At 37.7% G+C, this 16,604-nt stretch overlaps 1 protein-coding gene across 5 annotated transcripts in view; it reads left to right on the forward strand.

Annotated features, from left to right (window-relative positions):
- LOC106668417 ((11Z)-hexadec-11-enoyl-CoA conjugase-like) overlaps positions 1–15,907 on the forward strand; it is a 77,744-nt gene extending 61,837 nt beyond the window's left edge. For 2 of the 5 annotated variants that reach the window (XM_014397133.2, XM_014397132.2), the window contains exons 2-6: positions 5,178–5,478; positions 5,541–5,671; positions 8,486–8,691; positions 8,748–8,933; positions 15,239–15,907. In XM_014397133.2, the coding sequence (XP_014252619.1) occupies positions 5,178–5,478; positions 5,541–5,671; positions 8,486–8,691; positions 8,748–8,933; positions 15,239–15,500 (1,086 nt within the window). In that variant the 3' untranslated portion in view covers positions 15,501–15,907. Of the gene's footprint in view, positions 1–2,894; positions 2,964–4,998; positions 5,049–5,177; positions 5,479–5,540; positions 5,672–8,485; positions 8,692–8,747; positions 8,934–15,238 lie in introns of those variants that run through there. The other 3 variants (XM_014397131.2, XM_024230490.1, XM_014397135.2) reach the window with 3 other exon arrangements.
- The last annotated feature ends 697 nt before the right edge of the window (positions 15,908–16,604 follow it).

Raw genomic sequence — 16,604 nt, forward strand, 5'->3', positions numbered from 1 at the left:
GCAATGGAAACCGCAAATACAAAATTACAGTATTCACAAATTTGGATAAATATAAAAAAGAACCCATGCTTTATCAATCCAGCAAGGGCATTTTTAGCGAAAACGAAATAGCTATAGTTATTAACGTTAAATCTGGTGACTGGAGTACAATATCTAAATTATTTATCTGTGTATGATTCATCCCGCCTGACCTGTCAGAGTGAGACCACCTTATGCAGATATAGCTGAGAAATCCCAATTATAAATCACCAAATCTCTTCTTCAAGAGTCATATCTTGCAATTACAGGGCAATGCATATCTGTCCCACTACAGCAATGGAAAACGCATTCGACCTTCCACCCTTAAGTTTACCCTTATATAAAAAATGTTGGTTTTGAGAGTGACAACCGACGCCAGAAGTATATGTAAACAAAGCAACATCTAAGGAGGAACCATCACAAAATTCTGGAGAGGAGATTAAAAACAATGAGATGGTTATAATGGTGCTCGACAAAATGAGAGAAAAGTTATCTTGACAAATTCGTCTACGTAAAAATAAATAATAGAGACCTTTAGAAGAAGGTTGCCCGAGGTTTCAGGAAGGGGCCCTAATGCGGTACACAGATAGAAAGAAAGATGGTACAGGGGAAAGAAAGAAAAACTATAAAAGGTGCTTAGATTTACACTCTCGTAGATTAAAAACACTAAACACTATGCTTTCAACTCCGAACATATCTGGGAATGTCTAAACTGCTCTCGGAAAGCAAAACCTTAAAGTGGGTTCCTGGACATGAAGACATAGAAGGATATAAACAGGCTGATCAACTAGCCGAAAATGGGGCAACCCTTCTCACCCGTGGGACCGGAACCTCAACTAGGTGCACCGGAATGAGTGGTTAAGTTGGAACTGGCAAAATGGCTTGAGAAAGAAAAACTCAAGCAATGGACGAAAACACCAGGTACGAGGCAACCTACGAAATTTATAAATCTCTCCAAATGGAACATAAGAAAACTAGTCTCTCTCTCTCGCTCTCTCTCTCTCTCTCTCTCTCTCTCTCTCTCTCTCTCAGGCAGGATTTCGGAAAAATTATAGTCCTATTAAAGGCCATTGCTCTCTTAACAACCACCTAAAGAAGATGGGCATAGCACAGATAGAAAGAAACATGGCGACTCCGTCAGGAGGAACCAGAGACATCGGCCCATATCCTTTGTGAATGTGAAGCCTCAGCCCGGTTAATTCTCATACCAAAGAGGAAAAGGCACCGAAGAAAGTGCTTATAGGAAAAATTGTACTTTCGAGGTACGGCTATAATTTATAGGGCTTCCACAATAGATCTATTTAGGTAGAAGTGGAGGTAAGAATTTTTATATTTCTTAATCAACCCCAACGTAATTTTTAAATTAATTCTATTTCGTGGTCCGATTGACCAAATAACATCTTTCAATTAATTAATCTTTACGTAAGGTATTGGTTGAGATAAAAAAGTCAGTGTCACGAGCGAGATTCGAATCCACGACCTTAGGCTAAATACGCCCCTGCTCTACCACTTGAGCCATCGTGACTTCGATCCACTTGGACACTAACTTCCCACCTCAACCTACCTTTCGAATTTTCCCTCCTTTTTGCCATTTTTCAATGTCGTTCAAATGTCGTGTAATCTATTTGATTCTTGGCTACAAATGAAATGGCCACGGAAAGCTTTAGTGAAGACATACTTAATTTATAACTTATTAAATTCATTAGTGTTCGTGGTCCGCTTGACCAATTAATGTCTTTCAATTAATTAAGGTTTTAGTTGAGATAAAGTCGAAGTCACGACATTTCAAGTGGTAGAGTAGCGCCGTATCTAGCCGAAGGTTGTGGGTTCGAATCCCGTTAATGACGCTGACTTTTTTATCTCAACTAAAAACCTTAATTAAAAGAAAGATATTAATTGGTCAAACGGACCACGAAAACTAGTGATTTTAATATTTACAATTAACAATGTTTTCCAAAAATATCTGTACCGTCTTTACAAAGTTTATAATTATCGACCGCATCTCACGATATCTGAATAACTATCGATTAACGGTCACTAATCTCTACACGTTTATAATTATGTTAAAAAAATTATTATATCGTTTTGTACTTCCCATCTCAACCAACCTTTTGAATTTCCCCTCCTTTTTACCATTTTTCAAATATCGTGTAATCTATTTGATTCTTGACTTTTGTTATCTCAACCAATATCTTACATAAAGATTAATTAATTGAAAGATGTTACTTGGTCAATCGGACCACGAAATCTAATGAATTTAATAAGTTAAATGATGTCTCTCTTCACCAAATTTCTCCGTGGCCATTTAGTTTGTCGCCGAGAATCAAATAGATTACACGACATTTGAACGACATTGAAAAATGGCAAAAAGGATGGAAAATTCGAAAGGTTGGTTGAGATGGGGAGTTGGTGTCCGAGTGGATCGAAGTCACGATAGGTCAAGAGGTAGAGCAGGCGTATTCAGCCGAAGGTCGTGGGTTCGAATCCCGCTCGTGACACTGACTTTTTTATCTCAATCAATCCTTACATCAAGAGTAATTTTTGAAAATTCGTGAAATGGACGTCATTTTTCTAGAATCTTGGAAAAAAAAAGTCGATGTTTATATTTAATTATTTTGCTTAAGAAATTTTTTTTCAAAAGTTAATAAAAATAATAACCGTAACTCTTGCATAATCTGATCTCGATGTTCTGGATTTAATTGTATAATTAAAGCCCAAGTTTAAATTTACCTGCCAGGAATTGGATGTTATTTGCTACACCCTTTCTGGGCCGACAAACAATTCTCGGCCCAATTCTTGCGAAAGAGGGTTGAAAAATGTTTACGAACAGGTGGGGGATGGAAATAGTTATATGAAAGCCACCCGTTTCTAAACGAAGTTTAGTCTTGGCAGAAAGGGTACGTCGTGTCACAGCAACAACTCACCGCTTATTTTACCGTGGTCAGGTTTGATTCTATTTAGTGTCTTTTATAGAAAGCAAGGCTTATTATTATAGTTTTTAACCATAAAATTTAACATCTGTTTAACAAAGGTGATATATATATAAAAACAACTACATCCAGTTCAAGGCAGTGAAGCATCAAATTTTACGATAAATAAACTTTTGCCACATGTTCTGTAAATTTACAAAAGCCAAGTACTTCCGGCTGGTTTTTATTATCATTTTATCTAAGATTATTTTCGGCATGCTTTTACGAACAAGTTTGTGTTTTTCATACTCTTTGAAACTGTTCTTTTACAGATTTACATCGGAATGTGTGTTGTTATGGTTTTAATATAGTTTGTCGCTTGTAAAACAAACTTTGGCCGGTTTTATAATATAGAAATTAAATTGGCGAAGGTGTAAAAGGAGGGAATTCTGATGTTAGCATGACCGTTACTGACTTTGATCCCCAACGGCTATTAAATCACGCTTAGCCTTTCACCGCAAGTTCAATGTGCAACGACGATTGTCATATCTTGTTAGATTAGACTAATTTAAAGATTTTTTATATAGCAATTAATCTGTTTTTCATTGTAGGACAATATTTTTTAAATAAATTTTTAAGATATCAGTTTAAAAAAAAATATTGTTGCTGGGTTTAACCTTATGTTAAAATTAGTCATAATATTATATAAGAATTTAACGAAAATGAATTTTGAACTTGTAAATGTTTTTGTTCAATAATACAAAAGTCCATTTGCCATTTATACCAGATTCCAACCTCTACTGAATTTCGTAAAGCAAATGGTGTTTAGGATAAAAACGAAAAGTTAAATTCCAGCCAAAATCTAATTTTTTTATGGAACTATTCAAAAATCAAAATAATTTCTCAATTAAAATTGACAAGACAATAATAGACAATAGTCGTTTTGAGGATCCCAAAGAGTTTATTTCACCAGGTCCATCAAGTATTACTTTTGTACTCATAATTATTTGAAGATCGTGAGATGCTTTCTGGTGTGACGTAGGTTTTAGAAAAACATTTTCTTTATCGTGCCAACGTTTCGATCTTTATTGAGATCATCTTCAGCGCCTTGTGTTGTCTGCATTTCTATCAACCAGAGAACTTTTTTGCTGAAACGCAGACAACACAAGGCCCTGAAGATGATCTCAATAAAGATCGAAACGTTGGCACGATAAAGAAAATGTTTTTCTGAAACCTACATCACACCAGACCGCATCTCACGATTTCTGAATAATCATCGACTAACGGTCACTAATCACACATTTTTACTTTTTAAGTTATTGTAAGTTTATTTTTATCAATTATCAATAGTTTAATGTAACATAATAAATTTATTGTTTATATTAAAATTAGAACGTTCTTATAATCAACTTGACCGACGGATATTATATTCTTGTCAAAATGTATATATTATGATTATTGTGCATATGTTTAAAAAAAAAACATAGTTACTATTATTATGAATTTTTAAGGGCGTTTTAACGGCTAAGGTCATTTCACACCGTAACATTTAAACCTTTTATGTTAGTTCGTGGGAAAATTCAAAAAGGTGTGGTTGAGATGGAAAGTTGGTGTCCGAGTGGATCGAAGTCACGTTTCGATCTTCACTGAGATCATCTTCAGCGCCTGGGATTTATAGACGTTGTTTAAATTTTACAAATACATGTAGGAAAAAAAATGAATTTGTGCAATGCTAGAAAATTTTGTATTCAATCAAAGTATTTGTACTCACTTAGAGTGTTTGTTTTCTGCGTAATTGTGTCATTCTTGTGTGTCGTACACGATATCTCACTGGCACTCTCAACACGACGCACAAGAATGACACAATTACGCAGAAAACAAACACTTTGAGTGAGTACAAATACTTTGATTGAATACAAAACATTCTAGCGTTGTATAAATTCCTTTTTATCCAGCCCTTCAGGACCTGAAGATGATCTCAATAAAGATAGAAACGTTGGCACGATAAAGAAAGTGTTTTTCTAAAACCTACGTCACACCAGACCGCATCTCACGATCTTTAAATAATCCTAAACTAACGGACACTAAACACCACACATTCATAGTAGGCGTCACTTTACTGTAAGTATTCTCGATGGTAGTTTTTGAACCATTTGAATATGTAACAAGGTATATTCGTCCGAATAAAACCGAAAGGGACTGAATGACTGAAACGACCGAGCCGTTGTTCAAAAACTGTTTTGATTTTAGATGGCACCAACCGTTACGGATGATGGTGAAGCGGTGGACGATAGGTTTTTCGGCGAAGGTCCGCCTGATTTTCCTCATGACGACTGTAAATTACTGCGCTCTAGAATGAGGAAAGAAGAAGATCCAACGTCGCCAGACCACTTTCGTGAAACCGAAAATAACCTGTTCGAAGAGAAGCTGAAGTTGAAAAAGCCGAGGTTTATCTGGAGGAATGCCATCGTACTGCTCGTACTTCACGTCCTCGCCGTTTACAACTTCTTCAACTACATAACCAAAATCAAACTTTTGACTTTTGGATTCAGTACGTGTGTGCTAGTCTTGCCAGTAAATACATAATAAACTATTTTTTGTCATTTTTTTTAGCTTTATTGTGCACTGTGATGGCCGGTCTAGGTGTCACCGCAGGAGCCCACAGGCTTTACACGCACAGAGCTTACAAAGCGAAACCTCCGCTCGAAGTTATTCTTCTAATTTTTTACTCGATGGCAGGCATGGTGAGTTATCATTTTTAAATCCTTAAAAATTTGTCAAATTAAAATTAAATTTGTAATTTTTAAAATTAAATTAATAAAAATATTGTTCGGATGGAACGTTTGCTAATTATTGCAATCATTTCCTTTTTGATGTTTGTTGATTTCTTATCAGGTCATCGATTACTTGTTTATCGCCTTGAATTTAAATTGGTTTCGCTTTTATCTCAAACCGTTGCAATTTAATTAACATAATTATAATATTATTATGTTACGGATTTGACATTTCCTAGAGATTTTAACTATTGCATTTCAGTTGTGAGATGTATTCATTAAGTTTTAGACAGCGGGGTTATGAACCTGCATTTGGACAGCGTAATTCGGCATTTCGCCATATACAGCGATGGAATTATATTACTTCAAAGTTTAGACTTTCTGACATTCTTTCGAAACTCTTACTATTTGCAATACTTTCACTATTTTGAACGCCGAAGGGCTTAGTCTATTTTGGTAAATAATCTCAGGCATCCACTTCAGCAAGCGACCATCCGCATACTTTCCTTCACCCGCTCCACTATTTCATGGAATAATTTTATTTCCGTATTTCTCTCTTAAGATTTTTTTTTATTTTATTTATTTATTTTACAACTGAGTGCAAAATGCAACAAGAAAAACATTGTTACTTTCAATGATATACATATACACATGCACATACACAACATTTTATGCACATTTACGTGTATGGCTTCATTGATTTGAACAGCCATCGTCCAGTGAAAGTGGCCGTAAATGGCCATTATGCCGTGAAGTCAACAGCGGACCCTGTTGTCGGAAAAGCACAACCAGTTATTTTCTCGAGGTTGCCAGCACTTCGGTCTTCTATGAGGGTTATATATTACGCAGGGGGGGCGACCAAGACCCGAGGGGTTAAATGCCTTGGTAGACTCGTACCCCATCCCTAAAAGGTCCGGGTCGGCTCACGTGTCCTGCATAAACCTCTTCGACTTGTTCACAAACCCCAAGATTTTGGACCATTTTATCTCGAGGAGTGATTTGGTGATGTCCGCTCCTTCAAAGATTTCAAATCTAGACCTAGCTATCATTTTAGATTATTAGACCTACCTATTACACTCTGCGAGGTAGTGCCTTGCCGTTTCTTCTTTTATTTCGCAAAAACGGCAAAAAGGATCTGGTAGAATACCCATTACGGAGAGGTGTCTTCTCAGTGGGCAGTGGCCCGTCAGAATACCTATCAGCCTCCTTCCCTTCCTTGAGATAGAGAATAGCCATTTGAGAATTCTGCTGGTTTGATCACCTTAACAAATTCTTTCGATTGCCTGTGTCCGGGGGATAGATTCCACTCCTTAAGGAATTCTATGAGGGTTGGAAGGAAGGGATGAGATGGACAGGTTGCGAATTAATTGGTTCCCATGAGAGGATAGTTTGGAATCTATTGTAGCGGCGGTGGGCCTGTTTTGGCACGTAGGTTAGATCGGAGAGGATAGCATGATTTGTGACTTAGAATGGAGCATCAAATATTGTACGATGAATTTTGACTGTCCCTTAGAGTTAAGTAATTATGTAGGCTACCAATTACTAATGACTACTAACTTATTGTTAAGCTATGTCAGTTTAGCTCTTTTGTCAAGTGATATCTTCAGTATATTACACCTAAGGTTACTATCGATTAGTTTTAATCTTGTGTGTGTGGGTTCCACGTAGGTCTTTTGTCCAAGTAAAGTGCAAATTATAGTTCATTATCCGCTGGACGAATTGGGGTACGGTATGGGTAGTCCGTAGTAGAGTTTTACGATTAAAAGTGAAAACTATTTAGTTAGCAATTAGTTAAGGTTTTTAGTTGAGATGAAAAAGTCAGTGTAACGAGTGGGATTCGAACCTACGACCTTCGGCTAAATACGCTTGCTCTACCACTTGAGCTTTCGTGACTTCGATCACCTCGGACACCAACCTCCCACCTCAACCTCACCTCTCGAATTTTCCCTCCTTTTTGCCATTTTTCAAATGTCCTGGAATTTATTTGATTCTCGGCGACAAATGAAATGGCCACGGAGAGTTTTCGTGAAGATATACTTCAGTTTAATTATTAAATCCATTACAGTTCGTGGTCCGATTGACCAATTAACATTTTTCAATTAATTAATATTTATGAAAGGTATTGGTTGAAATTAAAAAGTTAGCGTCACGAGCGGGATTCGAACTTACGACCTTTGGCTAAATACGCCGCTGATCTACCACTTGGGCTATCCTCGTTAAAATGGACTTCGTGACACTGACTTTCTTATTTCAACTAAAAACCTTAATTAATTGAAAGATATTGATTGGTCAAGCGGACCACGAAACTAGTGAATCTATTAATTTAGATTATTGATTATTTACCTTGATTCTTTCCTGTCGAAGGCAGGGTTCAAGAACATGATTGTAGGTTGAGGATAGAATTAACAGAAGTGATTTTTGTGGAGAGGATTGCCGTGTGAACCGTAGGTTAAGGTTAAGGTGTAGGAAGGCAATGGAAGATCAGCCGTATGAAAGGAGTAAAGTAAGGGAGCAAGCGTGCTTCCCTGGGGGAGGCTGGCTAAATAGGAAAAATAGACGAGAAAGCTTTGGGGTACTTGGAAGAATCGGTTTATTAGGAAGGATTTGAGGATAACGTAGTAATTGTAAATGGATGTTGCCATTAACTTTCACAACAAACCCTCTTGCAATCCTCAATCAAAGACCGGGAATATAGGAAAACACCAGGGTAGGATTATTTATGCTCGAGGAAGGAGACGATAGTGTTGGTTGGCATCTCACTAAAGATAATATTCGTAATTACAGAATACAATGTACGATTGGGTCCGGGATCACAGGGTTCATCACAAATATTCAGAGACAGACGCGGATCCGCACAACGCCAAAAGAGGGTTCTTTTTCTCCCATTGCGGCTGGCTCACGCAGACGAAGCATCCTGAAGTTCTGAGGAAAGGTGCCCAAATCGACATGTCTGACATTACTAACAACCCTCTCGTCAGTTTCCACCAGAAGTAAGTCTGATGAACACGTTGAAAATTCGAATTTTAAAATTTCTATTCTATTTCAGACATTTCTTGAAGCTGCAGCTGTTATTCTGCTTCATAATTCCGTCCATAATTCCTCCTCTCTTCTGGAACGAAAGCTGGGCATTGGCTTTCTGGGTCAATTCGACTGTTAGGTACTGCATTGTTCTTAATTCGACTTGGCTCGTCAACAGCGCCGCTCACATTTACGGATACAAACCATACGAAGCGTAAGTCTGTTCAAATTCTTGTTTAAAATGGTAAACTCCCCTTAGAGTTCAGTCTCCAGATTGTATGCAATAATCAATGAAAAAAATACCAATTGTAATGAATGAAACTGCCTTTTAACGGAGATAAAAAGAACTTGGACAAAGCTCGTTTAATTCATATTTCGCAAACTGTCTGAAGGATAAATGAACCTTATTTACTGAATTTTGGACTTCGTTATATCATTTTTTTCTTTAAAACCATTAACATTATTAAAATTCCATTACATCCTTACATATGGTAATCGTGCATACCAAGCCGCTAAATGAAATTTCAACAAAATATTCAACATAAAATTAAGCAAATGTTTCAAATTTTAATACTTAACATGAATTCCTTCCAGAAGGAGGCAGTTAGTTTAATTAGTAATTAGTAATTTTCGTACCATTATTTTATTTACTACTAACTACTGTTTTTTTAAAATTTGTAGTTACAACTACCTTCAAGTAGGTGACATGTGACAATGAGCAAGGTAATAATATATACGAACCTTAAAAGCAGGAGTGGAGAAAACACCCATTGGGATACTAAAATGTTGTCTGTTAATTAATACTTGTGTCACTATCACTTTCATTATCATCATCATCATCATCATCATCATCACTTCGTAGGAGATCTCGCGGCCATTGTCTCTTCAGTCGGCGAGGAGGGTTTGAGGTGATTCGTCGGGATGCGAGATTTACGGTAGTTGGGAGGTTTATATGAAATTTGTAGTAACGGGAACGGATTTCTTCTTGATCGAAAGGAATATTTAAGTCTGTATGTGTAGTTGAGTTCGATTCATAAAATGGAGCATCTAGTATTTTTCGTAGTATTAAGGACTGGGCAGTTCAATGCGGTGGATGTTGGAATATTTGGCTGAACCGCACACTTCCCGCCCGTAAATCCATATAGGCTTAATTATGGTGTTGTAAAGTAGCCTTTTACTTTTGACAAGTAAATTAGAACGTTTGTCGCGAAGTCGTGCATGAGCTCTGTATCGTGTCATAACCACCTGACGTTTCAATCGTGTGTGAGGATTGCACGCCAGGCGTTTGTCGATGAACAGTCCGAGGTATCGCACCTTGTCCGCAGTTGGGAGGGGAGTATTATTTAAGTAGATAAGAGGGAAGATCTTTTTACGTAGATTGAAGGTATTATGTTAAATTTTATTATTTTCTTTTCACACCGAGACTCTAGTAGTATGAGGTGTTGTTGGAGGTTTCGGGTGGAAATGACAGGATCGGAGTTGCAAGAGAGAATTGCCAACGGCCCCCGGCTTCTCTTCAAAAGGGTCTTCTCCCCTTATCCTAAGATCCTACCTGGCCGATAGTTATTACCAAGACAAGATGTAGATCTTTCAGGTTCTTTTCTTTTCTTTCTTTACTTCAGAGGCTGCAGTACCGCAAGGAAGCATCTTAGCACCTTTCCAATATGCAGTATACACCGCCGATATCCCTCTAAATTCTAACACATTCCTAACTACATTCGAAGATGGTACAATTATCCGTTTCCCGCATCAAAATCCGACCTCATCTCTCCGCAATATCCAAGCCCATATAAACGATATCCAGCAATGAACCAAAAGTTGGAGAAAATTTTTTTAATCAAAATAAATGTATACAAATAAACTTTACCCACCGCCGAGCAACATTTAACACTCTACATTAACCACATGGAACCGAATGGAGACGTAGTGAAATATCCAGGAATGTTTCTCGATAAAACACTGATATCGAACCCCACACAAGACTGAAAAAAACTGAACAAAGTATACAAACTTCGTATACGTGTGCTAGAAAATCTGATGCAGGTACAAATTTCGCACAAATAAAAGACAGTATAAAAAATCTTTTTACACAAATGAATCTAATCCTTGTTAAAGCAGGCAGTTCTATTATTATAGACAACTTAACAAAAGTCCGTCTCCGCGATGAATCCAATCAATATTAAATTCATACAAGGTCAAGCTGATGCAAGAGGATCTCATGTCTAGCTCAAGAAGTAAAACCCATTGATTTTACGACCACATCCAATCTTCCGGTCAAATTCATAGAATTCCTCCTCCGATCTTATGCTTTTTCTCTCAATTAAGGTGCGCAAATAAGTTTCTAATTAAATTTAGCTTTGGCCAAGTGTTTTATGAGGTCAACCCCAATCTCGAATGGTTGTGTGGTTCTCAAGAGATGGAAGACCTATAATTTTTGTACGTCTATACTATGCAGGGGCAAAGGATCAATATTTTCCCTTACTTTAAATTAAGGTTTTTAGTTGAGATAAAAACCTTAATTAATTGAAAGATATTAATTGGTCAAGCAGACCACAAAAACTAGTGAATTTAATAAGTTAAAATGAAGTATACTTCACTAAAGCTCTCCGTGGCCATTTCATTTGCCGCCGAGAATCAAATAGATTATACGACATTTGAATAATGGCAAAAAGAAGGGAAAATTCAAAAGGTGGAGTTGAGATGGGAAGTTAGTGTCCGAGTGGACGAGGTCACGTTTGCCCAAGTGGTAGAGCAGCGGCTTATCTAGCCGAAGATCGTGGGTTCGAAGCCCGCTCGTGACACTGACTTTTTTATCTCAACTAAAACCCTTAATTAAATAAAAGATATTAATTGGTCAAGCGGTCCACGAAAACTGGTGAACCTGGTATAATGTGGTGGCCAGAACGCAACCCTGAGGAACACCAGCATGAGTAGGGAAATATGTAGAGAGGTCCGTCGATGACTTGGAAAATTCGGTCAGTGAGATAACTGTGCAATATGAGATAGTAGTTGGAAGGATCACCTTGAGCTTGAACAGCAAGCCTGCGTATCAAACTCGAACAAAAGCTTGGCTTATGTCAAAAAAGCCCCAGAACAGAATTTCCCCTTCTATTTTATTAAAAAATGATCGTATTAATTATATAACATTAAATTTATTATTATCATAAATCGCGACTACAGTACTTTATCGTCAACGATAAGATTGCAAAGACATTCAAACTAACGTTACTTCTTGAATTAAAATATTTAAATCTCATGAACTCAACCTTTCCTAATACCTATACATAAGTTGCACTGAAAGTTTATCAATTACTAATAATTCTGCACATACAGATATAAACAGAATCGAGCTTATTGCAAAGATCAATCAAGCCGCGAGAATCACACACCTCGGATTTTGGAGTACTCAATATTCGGCCATCGGCCCTCTCACTCTGTGTATTCGTACTAATAAATACATTCACTCTCAATAAACACAAAAAGTAATCAATTTCCGCCAACGTTAAATCAGAGAAATTACAGTTTTTATTTAAATTCCTTAATTATAATAACAATAAAGTCTTTATTGATTATCATTTTTACAAATAATAACACAAAATAAAAATCTACGTATTCATGGCCTTTTAGAGTTTTTAGGTATAGCTGTTATCTGTGATTACTGATGATTTATAAAAGCTCAAATCTGCAGACACATGTATTATATACACTCGGGTAAGAAGTTTGGCCTGCTACTTTTCGCAGCTCACCGGCAATTCCAACTTTTTTATTTACAATAAATTACCGTGTTGGCAGTCCGGGGTCAAACTTCGATCTTACTCGTACAGCCACGGAGTTTTAGCTCCAGGAGCTACCAACTGCTAGTTCATTTCAGCCCCCAATGCAATCAGTTCCTACATTCACACACTCTTAAATACATTCTTATTTATTTATACACCATGCAATTCCAGATAGGTTGGTGAAGTACGATATTCCTCAGTGGATCTAACTGAGGTTGATAGAGTACACGGCCCTCTCATCTTACATATTCACGCCAATAACTACATTCACTCTCATTTCACGCTACGGGCACAAAACTATCAGCACTATGTACAACAAAATAATCTTTTTAATGCAAAAATTGAAACAGGGGACCCAGATACGCGCTGCCGTGCTCAAACACGACTCTCATACTTTACAAACGCTGTGTAAAGAGCCAAGGAATTGCACCCTTTAATTTGGCAGGACACATCGAGAAATCTTTCTCTGCAAGTCGGACACATAAGCGGCTTTGTCCCAAATCCTGTGCGTCAACCTCGCATGGCTTATCTGGTGAGGTTGACCCTTTCTCTATGTATCAAGTCCTCCGTTGGCCACGGATAGTGCTCTTGATACGCGAGGGCTTCTCTGCGGATCCATCCTACCGATGCTGCCATTTTCCTGTTCTCAATACGTTTTATATTATGCAAAAATTATAATATTTTTAATTTAACGAGATTAAACTAACTTAAGACAATAGAGACAACTGTCATATGACCACGCATGTTTACAGTAATGTACTAATGCAATTTTTGCCATTTAGCTATTCTAAACCTTAACTCTATCTCATAATTTTGCTATCTGCTAGTGCAGTATAAAAAATTATTTAATATTAGGCACAAGGCAACGAAATGAAACATGTCCTTCTCTCGTTCTCAGGAGAACAGTCAAATTCATTTTGATAATCCCTACATCAAAAGTTAGTTTCAAGAAATGGGTGACGATTCGAGCTACATGCGGCAGAGCATTAACACGCATTAACAGGAAGTTGCCCCTAATAAATGGAGCGAATGGGACTACACCTTCCAGAAGAACTTCATCAATGTACCTAGTTGCAGACATAGATCCATTATGCATGATAATCAGTTTGATACGGGCAAGGACGTTGATTCCATTCAATACCATAACTGACTGTCTTTGTAAAGGCTGTGACTCACGCATGGCACATGAAGCACGTCTTCTCAATACAAGGTCCCGGTCATGTTTTTTTCACAAATCAACCGGCACTTATCTGTGAAGAAAACAGCTCCCCTCCCCCATTGTTCAAGTGTCCTGATGCGGGACGTCTAGAGACTAGGCTATTCTCACGAAACCTTCTGATGACTATTTTAGAGCTCACCTTAAAATTCTGGGCTGTTCAGAGTTGACGACCTATCGTAGTGCGGTACGAGCAGTAAAACGATCTTCTCTAGCCGTCTTACATCGCAGTCGATCACTTACTTCGATCATGAATTCCAGTGGCCCTAAACCTCAGTAGAACATATTAGATGGTAGAGCGTGGTAGGACTTGGGCTATGTAGCGAACGTATGTCATCATCTTTTGTGGCAAGATACTAGGCCAAAGTAGGTTTCGGAACCTAGGGAGTCCATGTTGGCTCCCTCTTTGGTCAACAGGTCAACCTTTTTGTTGCCTCTATGCTTCGGATGTCCGGAACCAATGCCAGAACTAGGTCATTGGTGTCGCTGATTTCCGCCAGGGCCTTCATGCAATTCCAAACACTCTTTGCCTTTACTTCGCATGAGGCTAGGGTCTTTAGTGCTGCCTGACTGTCCTAGAAGATGACTATCTAGCCTTTTTATTTCTCTGGCGCAGTATTCAATCGCTATGATTTCAGGCTGGAAAACTTAGCATATTTCTTTGTTGAGAGCCAGTTTAGTCTTTGGATTCATCCTGAAGACTCCAGCCCCGTGCCCTTGCCAGTTTTGAAGCCGCAGTGCAGTTAGCGGTGTTCCTTTATCCTATGCTTCTCATTCTGATATCCCTTGTACTTTTTAGTAGAGTTGTATTTTGGAATAGTGGCATCGATTGGCATACCTAATTTTACATCTGCTTTATCTCCTTACTCAACTTTCATTGTTTATTCATGGCCTATCTTTGGAGATGGTTGCCCATTTTGAGCCTGTGGACTGCTCCTCTGACTTCTTTTTGGAGTAAAATATGAAGTGGTGAGAGGTTCAACAACACCTCCAAGGCAGCTGTTGGCGTTGTGCTCGTGGTTCTAGTGACATTGAGACAAGCTTGACTTTGGGTGTCTCTTAATAGCCTAATTCCTTTGCCCTGCAGAGTTTTGGTCCACCACACCACCGACCCATAGGGCCCTTCTGGGATTTAATCGCGAGTTTTTGGGTATAATATGGTAACCTAAATTATTTCATATTTAGGATAGACTGCATTGTCAGTATGTTGAGTCAATTAACTGCGATAATTTTATGACCTGAGTGAATAGATTTAGCCTGATCGCATTGAAATCATGTTACCCCTATCACGTTAACAATTACAGAGTTAGTATTTTCGGTTAATTGTTTCATCCAGGTGGCCTATTCGTTCCCCTTGACAGAATGGTGCCGTTTAATGTCAAGAATAACTCACTAACAGTATTATGAAAATGTTTGTTCATATGCAAGGTGAACCTTGTTTAAACAAATGTTTTCGCAATCCGGACGTTAGTCACACGTCAGCACGTTTACGGCTGGTACTCGATTGATTTTTTTATTTCTTTGCAGCAACATCAGCCCGACGCAAAATTGGCTGGTCGCTTTCTTCGCGATGGGCGAGGGATGGCACAATTACCACCACGTCTTCCCATGGGACTATAAAGCGGACGAGTTCGGACCCCACGCCCTCAACTTCACCACCTTCGTTATCGACTGCTTTGCCAAAATCGGCTGGGCTTACGACCTGAAACAGCCTTCGAAAGAACTCGTGTGGAGGACTGCGGTAAATCGCGGAGACGGTTCACACCACTCTCTCAAAAAGAACAGCTAAAAACCCTGAGAATGAGCTTTTATCAATTGAAGAAATCGATTGTGATTAATTGATTTGTATGATGTTTTAAAGCGGTCCAAAAAGATCAGGTAAAAAGCAATTTTTGATTTGCATTGTGCTATCAAAATTGTAGACGCTTAACTGTCACCACCTTCCTTTTGCGTTTCATGCACTTTCGTTAAATTATTTTAAATTGTTATGATATATTTTTATTCGTGTTCCTTTTTAATTAAAAAAATAATGCCAAATGTCTATAACGATTAAGGTATAATTTAAAAAATAATTAAAAATTTGAATCCGTTTCAATTACTTAACGAGCAAGGGTGTATGCATTTATTATGTAATTTCTCTATTTGTATATTTTTTAATTATTTTTGTACGTCATAAATATATTTATTTGTATGAACAAGCGGGATTGAATAAATACTTTTATGCTGTATATTAAAATTAATGGAAATCCTTTTTTCTTTTCCCACAATTTACAGACCTTTTGTTGCTATCATGGAATATCAAACTTTAAGAAAAGAGTGTACGAAAGGTTAAATAATCGAAAGCTGTAAGCTAACAAGTAAGTTCTCAACTTGTAGTAATCATTTTAAAAATTATTTTAGAATCATAGAAAAAGCATATACGATTAGAGTTAGACTTTAACATGAATTATTTTCTTGTAATATATTTTTGCAGCTTGGTCGTGGTCGTTTAAGACGCATTGGTCCGCCTCTCCTCGCTGCTTGGTTTATTGGCCATTAGCCATTAGTGGTAAGATAATGGCAGACTAGAGGGACTATGCAGATGACAGATTTCTAACCCTGCAAATCTCACAAACATTTTGTTTTTAGTATGTCAAGATCGCCGCATAACATTCTTGTGTACCACGTCTTGGATAAATTCGAGCTGATGCTCTTGAATTTTCTTTGAAATTTTCTATTTGTCAGGTTTAAGTTGGTACTACGCCACTGAATTTTGAATTTGAGGTGAAACATAGAAATCATGCATGGTCGAAACATTCAGCAGATGGTGAGTCTATTCTCTTCTCATGATTATTATCAGTAAAACTACGACGTTCCTGCTGATTTCCGAGTGTAAATTTTTTACAAATTTCAC

The sequence above is a fragment of the Cimex lectularius genome, unplaced genomic scaffold (assembly GCF_000648675.2).
Source record: "Cimex lectularius strain Harlan isolate CLEC.00 unplaced genomic scaffold, Clec_2.1 scaffold36, whole genome shotgun sequence".
Lineage (NCBI taxonomy): Eukaryota > Metazoa > Arthropoda > Insecta > Hemiptera > Cimicidae > Cimex > Cimex lectularius.